At 41.6% G+C, this 8,578-nt stretch overlaps 1 protein-coding gene across 1 annotated transcript; it reads right to left on the bottom strand.

The window, feature by feature from the left end:
* Positions 1-4,864: 4,864 nt before the first annotated feature.
* Positions 4,865-6,884, bottom strand: LOC116609421. Its single transcript, XM_032370248.2, has 3 exons — positions 6,307-6,884; positions 5,804-6,140; positions 4,865-5,681 (listed from the first exon to the last, which is right to left on the bottom strand). The coding sequence occupies exons 1-3, from the start codon at positions 6,493-6,495 to the stop codon at positions 5,467-5,469; spliced, it is 741 nt and encodes a 246-aa protein (XP_032226139.1). The 5' UTR covers positions 6,496-6,884; the 3' UTR covers positions 4,865-5,466.
* Between the last annotated feature and the right edge of the window lie 1,694 nt (positions 6,885-8,578).

Below are 8,578 nucleotides of genomic sequence, written 5' to 3'. Positions count from 1 at the left end.
ACCGCCATCGGCCTCTGTCGAGCATTCCTCTGTTGGACCGAGAAGCGTCCATCATAGCAATGAACGCACTGCATACGGTTGGCCTCTGCCGCCCCGTTTCTCTTCTAGAACCCAGAATGCTTCGGGCACGTTGCCCCCGATGAGCAAACATATCTCTTTGTCGTCGATTTCAGGCAAGTTGATGCCCTATAAATGGTCCCAGTTCTGTGTGTCCCGATCAGTCGGTATACTACTAGCTGAAACGTTCAGCTTTCGCACCGTCCACACCTTCGGGATGTCTAACTTCTCAGCACCGTCGATTGATTACACTTTCATCTTCACCTCCAAACCCGTCTTCGAACTTTCTTTCTTCTCTTGCGTTGTAAGGAAGAACGATCGCTCCACTCCTTCGATTCCAAGCTCCTGCACAAGACTTGTATCGCACAGCGAAACGTCTGATCCGTTGTCGAGTAGAGCGTATGTTGCAACACTGCGTCCTCCTCTTCCTCTTAGCCTTACCGGTACTATCCTCAACCGCACCTTGCTGTTGCCAGTCGTACTTCTACTGCATTGACCGGAGTTGCTAGGGTATGATGTAATCTTGGAACCGGCGCCTTCTCCGGATTTCGTGTCGGTAGGATTGCTTTCCGCGCCTTTCGCCTTTTTGGGGTGCAACAGGGAATGGTGCTTCAAAGTGCAACCGTCTCTCTGACACGCGCTGTCCCGCCTACATCTTGGCGCTATGTGACCACCCTTGAAACATTTATAACAAAGCCTCGCGCGTCGAACAAAGGAAAGGCGCTCTTCATAATACTTATTCGCAAAATCCTTACACGTCGTTAAGAAATGCGCACCGTCGCACAGCCTGCACTTCCCTTGCTTATCGCGCGCCTCATAGCCCGCTTTCACGTCTGCTTTCACATCTGGTTTTTCGCCTGACTCAAGCTGATCATTCGCAGCCCCGTGAGTGTTATGTGTGCTACCCTTGTTCGCGCTAGGTGTGCCTGCCCTGTTCTTATTACCCGTGAACCTTGGTTTGTCCTTAGAGTCGTTACACACAGTTCCGAACACAGGGTTATTTGCTGCTCTAGCCTTGTCCGAAACAAATTTTGAGATATGATGGATTCTAGGCCTCGCCCCAGACTCTTGTATGGCACCCGCCCTGTCAAGCCACTTGGTTCTCCATGAGTACGGTAATCGCTCTACGACCTTTCTTAGGTTATCTGCACTATTTATTTCGTCTATATCATCTATTGACATCAAAACGTTCTCACAGTTTTTAAGCCTGTCCGCGAACACCATCAAGCCCTGTACATCTGACGCTTTAATCGTTGGGCCGTCCGTAATCTCCTTAACGTGTGCAGATGCGATAGTGTATGGATGGCCAAAACGTTGTCTCAGTAAATCCCGGGCGGTACGGTAGCCGACTGTCGGATCCATTGTCACGCAACTACTAATGACGCGCTTTGCGTCACCGGAACAATACTGGAGGAGATATGTCAACTTCTCGCTCTCATCAGAAGTGTTTCTGTCGATCTTATTTTCGAAAGAGCGAATAAACGACCAATAATTTTGCGGGTTTCCGTCAAATCTCTGAATCTCAGGTCTAGGTAGAGTGAAACCTTGCCTCAATGTAGCTGCTAACTTCTCAAAGGACTTATCTTGACCGTGATTTGCTGCGCTGCTGACATCAGCCCTGATATTTTGCATTTCAACGGACTGGTTCCACGGGGGCGCATTGGGGTTCAAATCGGAAAGGGTTTTTTTCTGATACGATTCAGTGGGTACTAGTGGAGTCCTATAGGAGGGTAATTGCATTGTCACTTGGGGTTGCATTTCCGGTAACGTGGCTTCTGAGCGTTGCATTTGAGCCCTCCCTTACCCATTTATTTCTTCGAAAATGGTAGCCTCTAATTCAGCCTGTTCTATTTCGCATCGCGCATCAAAGAGTTCGTGAGAGCGTTTCATCTCATTTTCCTTTATTTCCATTCCTTGTCTCCTTTGTAGTTACATTAGTTTTAATTGAGCAACAGCCCTTTTCGCAGCCGCTTTCTTCGCTAACAAAGAGCTAGTGATGGAAACATTTGAGCCTACCTCACTCGCGGAATCTCCCAACTTAATTTCTTCAAATCTGTCATTGAATGCCCCGTCAGCGCTGGGCTTCCTCTTCCGACTTTTGTCAATGGCTTCGCTAATTTGCATATTAAAGCGTGGCAAATTCTCTATTTCTCCGATGTCTCGAATTATTTTCGCGCGAACTCTCTTCGACTTGCTGCTTCTTATCTAAATTATCACCCAAACAATACACTCTGCAGCCGATTCTCAGTCTTCAAGAGTCTTTTAATGGTGTAGTGGTGTGTGAGTTCTCTAAATCAACGTCCGCAAGAGTTTCTAATAGTACGACAACTCGTTCACGTGCAATCCAGCTCGGCACCTTTCGCCGCTTTTATTCTTCGTGATACGCGTTCGCATGTATCATTAAAATACTCTTGAGCCTTCATTCTTGGCGACAAACATTCCTTGGTGACTCTTCGCCATTCTCATTCACACACACTCAACAACAACAACACGTGACCCTTTTGGCGGCATTTGGGCCGCCTGTGGTGTATCGACGCTACAGACGTAATCGGTGAAGTCACAATCACGTGACTATGTTTGTGCACCCTCCTTGACACATACCAAGTTTGGTTGTCATATGATCTTTCGTTTAGGAGATATGAATATAGATATGACATCGGGATAGTTTTTCTTAAAGTGACATTATCGATGACGTCACGCATCACGTGACCACATCTTAGCACCGCCCTTGACACATACATGACACCTACCAAGTTTAGTTGTTATACAATGTTTCTTTCACGAGATAACGCGGTGATCCTAGATACTAATCCCTCAGATAGTAATCAGAAACTAAACAGATACTAAAAACGGTCAGGGGGGTACGTCATAAAAAAAAATTATAAATACCTATTTACCGAGTAAAATCAGCTAGAATTGATGGAAAGACATTATAATTATGGTTTCTTAAATTATTTACAGCAACTTCTGTAATTTGTGCGGATCCTATACTAATATTTGAATAGAATATTTTGTCTGGTCTCTGGTTTAGGCGCTTGAAAATTTCTATGCAATACACAAGCAAATAGCTATAATATACATTTCTTCCACCCAAGTGGAAGTCACGCTTGGATCATGCGCTCGGAAGTCACGCTAGCTACATCAACTACAGCAACTGCGCTACATCGCAACAATTATGGAGAGTTAAGAATATAAACTGGACCGAGATAAAATCAAATCACCCGAAAGACGGGGATTTTTTTTCCTTTTGAGATCCACATAATTTTTTGGACCAGTTTCTGATCTGTTCAAACAAACAAACAAAAAAAAGGAAGAAAAAATGCTCCTACCTAGCTGCTAATTATACGAACAAATCCAAATTCGCTCCCTTTTAATTTTTATCATGTTTTATTAAACTATGTGTATGTGTAGGATCGCCCTTTGAATTTTTTACGCTGGTAATGACTGGTAATGAGCCTAAATCCGCTAAATAGCGGAAAAATCTCGGTATAATAAATATGTTGACGTATTTCCAGCCGTACTCTATAATTCTATGGAAAAAATAGCTAATTTTGAATATTTTTGTTATCAACAATTACCCCCCTTGCTATTAGTTTCTGTTTAGTTTCTGATTAGTATCTGTTTAGCATCTAAAAAAATTAGTATCTAGGATCACCGCGGTTCACAAGATATGAATGTTTTTATAACGATAAATGTTTGAATGTTTCTTTCAAGTGATTTGAATGTTTTTTGCATTTAATAACGTTTTTTGCTTTAAGTGACGTCATCGATGACGTCACACAACACGTGACCATATTGTTGTCTCCACCTTGACACCTGCATGACACCTACCGAGTTTGGTTGCCACATGGTGTTTCTTTCGTGAAATATAAATATTTTTTTATTTTGATGACGTCAGCATATTTTTGCTTCTAGTGACGCCATCGATGACGTCACGTGACCACAGTTTAGCACCTCCCTTGACACATACATGACACCTGCCAAGTTTGGATGCTGTCTTCATTCACTGAATCTATTCATTTGCCACGCCTGCAATATAGTAAGCAATATGTTGGGTTCTCGCCATGAGCTTTTCAAGTTTTTCGACAACTCGCCGGCAGAAATGCTTTGAAATTGTGTTGTGATTGATGCACTTGTACTCGAAAATAGAAGGCGCAAACTGGAAGATTTTTGCAAAATTTGCTGGGTTGCACGATAGGATACGTGTCGATCGAGGTCTGTAGGCGTTTTATAGCAGCGCAACCATGGCGGATAGCGTTATCTTCTTTTCTAAGTATTCCTCCATATAGTAAGAGGAGCTGTTGTATGGTTTTCTGTAATTCGTCCGAGGGGCTCTTAAAAGGTCACTTCAACCACGTTTAAAAAAAAAAAGAAATAAGTAACGCGATTTTCACGATCAAATATAAGTATTCTTAAATTTTGTAAAAGAATTTGTAATATGAAATATATACTCCTCAAAATGTGAAAAAAAAAACAAACGCGACAGACGTCACCCCCCCTTTCTAAATCCTAGATCCGCCACTGCTATCAGCCATTTTAGCAAAGTAAATAATCATATAAAGTTAAAATCCTCCTACAATTCCCCATTATGATGTGATCAGTAGAAGCGTACACAATAAAATTACGAGGAAAGTGGTGTTGTCTTCACGGGATAGCTCGCTCAATTTATCTAAAAACATAAAAATGCGTAAAAATGTCAATATAGACCGTTAATAAAAGTTGTCAAGAGCTACTATAAACTAGCTGTTAATCTGCTCGGGGAACTCTCAGAACATACTTTAGGGCATGTAAATTGATTTGATATACATACAGCTTCTCGTGCTTTTTAATGTCCATTCTACGTTACCACGGTAACAGGGGGCTCTTAACATATTAACATAACGGGGGGCTGGTAACATTGCTTGGAAACTTTGACTCGTGGTCTAAAAACTTTGTGGGTATTTTTCATGGTTTCACAAGTCTACATTATTTTACAAGATCACGTTTCTGTGAACGTGATGCAAAAGGATGGTTTTGTCATGTTTACAGCCGATGAGCCCTTCTGTTTTTTTTTCTTAATATATTATATCTCAGTGCTATCAAGCAACTTTCCATTCCTTTTGATCACAAATGAAAACAAGGAGTTTAGAACAGAACATCAAATAAAACAGACAGAAAATGATCTTGAATTAATTGGTCTGGCGTGGCTTGTGGGAACCTGTTGGCAGGAAAATAAGCTGCGAGCAGTAACGTGATTTAATTGAGTTATATGGGGTTCTAAAATCATCATTGAAGAGCATTGCTATATCCAGATATCAATCATTTTCGAAGAGCATGTTTGGTCCAGAAATCATCATCGAAGAGCATGCTTGGTCCAGATATCATCATCGTATCGTATCATCATCAAGTGTATGCTTGGTAAAGACGTCTTTATTCTGGTGGAATCAGTTCTTTGCTTTCCTCGTATAACGCACCAAGATCCATGTCTGGAAAAGCATCACGCATGTCAAGAACCAGAATGTAGTACTCGCTGATGATCTGCTCTATATTCTTGATGATGACGTCATGGCGGATGTCCCTTGAATTTGGATCCCGTATCTCAAGGACCCAGTCTTTGTAATGCTTCAATTGGAGGGTTCGGCCGCCTAAAGGCAAATATCGCGAATATAATATCGCAAATATCATCATCATCATCATCACCATCATCATCATCATCATCATCATCATCATCATCATCTTATTCTTCCTATTAAAAAGTATAACTTACCGGGTTTTATCGAATATCCATTCATCAAATTTTCGGTCAGCATCAATTTGTTAATACCCTCACGCATGTCAATTGTCTGCTCGGTTTTTTGGTGGAATTTCGGCTTCATGATCTTGACCATGTCTTCTCTATCAGTCCCAGTGAGGTCTTGTAAGAAGTAAAATTTGTACTCCATCCCGTGAAACTGATATTTTCTTGTCTTGCTTAGTTGGATGTTTTCCATCCTATCCCTATACACAAGCTCCACGTGCGGCTCCCTTAGGCAGTAGAGATTAAGTCTAAAAATTGGATTCCAAAATTTTCCAGTTCTTTCATCCCTGAGCCAGATGGTCAAATTCTTTAAAAAAAGATAAGATAAAATGAATTATGAAATAAACAAAATTGTATGTCCATCTGTCCGTAGTTTGTTTGTTGTTGTTAAGATTTCTTTCAAAGCTGTATTTTTGTGTACCACATTAATTTTAGCAAAAAAGGAGATGTGTCCAAATAAAATCACATTTTACCTTATTCAAATAGCTAAGGTTCTCTTTTTTAATGTTGCCTTTATGATTCACTAGGATCTTGGCGGGGGAATCACTACTATCCACAATCGTTTGACGAAGAAGACGGTCGTTCGGACGGGCATTCTTTAGATCGATCTCGTAGGTGTTTCTTCCTCGAGTCTGCTCCACTCGGAAATTGTTACCGTGCATGAAAATGTGATCATCAAAGGGACTTCCATGGACCTGGACAACTTCTCTGACGGTGCCAAACTCGTGCAGGTTTCTATCTTGTCCATAAAAGAACCCCACTCGTTCTGTAACGCGATTGAAGTAAGCTCCTTTGATGATGCGATGTGATCTTGAGATACCTCCGAATGTTAGTTCTTTTTGGACGGTCCCTTGCGATTCGGTAACATCAAGTGCGTTTGTAAACTGTGGTTCAAGTTTCCCAATCAGACCGTTGATTGCTATCACGTCATATCCCGAACAGACGGACGGATTGATAGACGGACGAAAAGACGGACGGATTGATAGACGGACGAACAGACGGACGGATTGATAGACGGACGAACAGACGGACGGATTGATAGACGGACGAACAGACGGACGAACAGACGGACGGATTGATAGACGGACAAACAGACGGACGGATTGATCAATGGTTGATATACGGATTGATAGACACGGAGGACCAGACAGTCGTCCATTCTATATTGCAGGAATGCAGGTTTTACCAATGGTTTGGCCTTGAACTCAATGCTGTCTGGTATATTCACGGCCGGAGCGAATTTCGGGTAATGCCATCAGACGTGCTGTATCGTGTGACAATATTCGATACTAGGCTCTGGAATACAGAGACCTTAAGCCCTGTGCAAACTGCGCCAGCACCGGCCAGCATTGCCGGCGAATTCTTGCTCGACTGACCACAAGACAAAGGAGATGTCAGAAAGTCCTTGTCCCATTTTGACATTTCGTTTGTCCTATTGTCAGTCAAGCGAAAATTCGCCAGCAACGCTGGCAGGTGCTGGCGCAGTTTGCACGGGGCTTTAAAACACGCTAATTCATTGTTGACCTTTGTTATTCGACGTATTGACGTATGCTTTTTATAGAGGGTTTGCAGGTCCTGTTTTGGGTGGAATACTCGTGGATAAACTCGGGTTTCCATGGATGGCCACGGTAAGACTTGTTCCAGTAAATGCATTTGCAAACAACGCGGCCAGCTTGTTGATGTGCTGATGTAATGTTGTGTGCGAATGTTTGCCAAGCCACTTCGAGCAATCTGAAATTATTTATATTAGTCCTAGCTAGGAATTACGATGCGTAGAGCTGGACTTGTTGGTCCGATTGTCGGCCAAAATTATTAAAAGTTACTACCCTTGCTTCGGTCTGAATGAAATGAAAAAAATTAGGCCACGTCTTTGACATCTCTGCGTGTAAATCAGCTTTAACAATGCCGAGGTCAAGTAAAAAAGGTCGACTTCGCGCCCAGTATTGGTGCGTCCCGTGCGAAATGAAAATTCACTTTTTGCGATAATAGTCGAGTTTCTGTGATATCCTGGAATATCTCAGAAAATCGCAATAAATCCAAATGAAGATAAAAAGGTGCGAGATCACACTTGTGAAATTCAAAGATATCTTTGAATATCGCAACGACGCAAAAGACATGAATAGCTCGTTTGCGATGTTCTACGATTTTCCATGATATCGTATTAGGCGAGTTCGTTCCGGCTTGAGAAAAGAACCTAGTGCAAAAGAATTTGATACGCATGGGTCGACCTTTGGATATTCTGCGATTTTTTTTCAACATTTAAAATTAATTGTATTAAAATTATCCGAATTTGAAGCACTGTTAAGTTATGCATGACATTTCTAAAACGCATAGTTTTAAAGCGGCTTATAAAACAATAGAAATAAAACAAAAACAGAAAAAGTAATAAACAACATTTGACAAATTAAATGAATAAAACTCTTCTAAAAATATAAATACAGTGGAACCCCGGACACCCTCGAGACTTTCATAAGTCTCCGTATCATCGGGGTGTCCGTATTAAGCGGGCTTTGTTTTGTTTTACTTCACAGTACGACTTCGTCTTCTGGAAGAGGCGACTGGAAATAAGAAGTCACGTGACTTCTTAGTTCAAGTGTAATTTTTCAAAAAGTATAATAAATTGCACGAGCCCGTAGGGCGAATTTGAGACTCTATTTTAAGCACACGAGCGCAATTACGAATCGTATGATCACTTATAAATAACACACAAATTAGTAAAGTCAAATTTTTGTTTGAAACACAGTA

The sequence above is a fragment of the Nematostella vectensis genome, chromosome 8 (genome assembly GCF_932526225.1).
Source record: "Nematostella vectensis chromosome 8, jaNemVect1.1, whole genome shotgun sequence".
NCBI lineage: Eukaryota > Metazoa > Cnidaria > Anthozoa > Actiniaria > Edwardsiidae > Nematostella > Nematostella vectensis.
The sequence above is the reverse complement of the archived record's forward strand: the minus strand, read 5'-3'. Positions and strand labels throughout refer to the sequence as shown.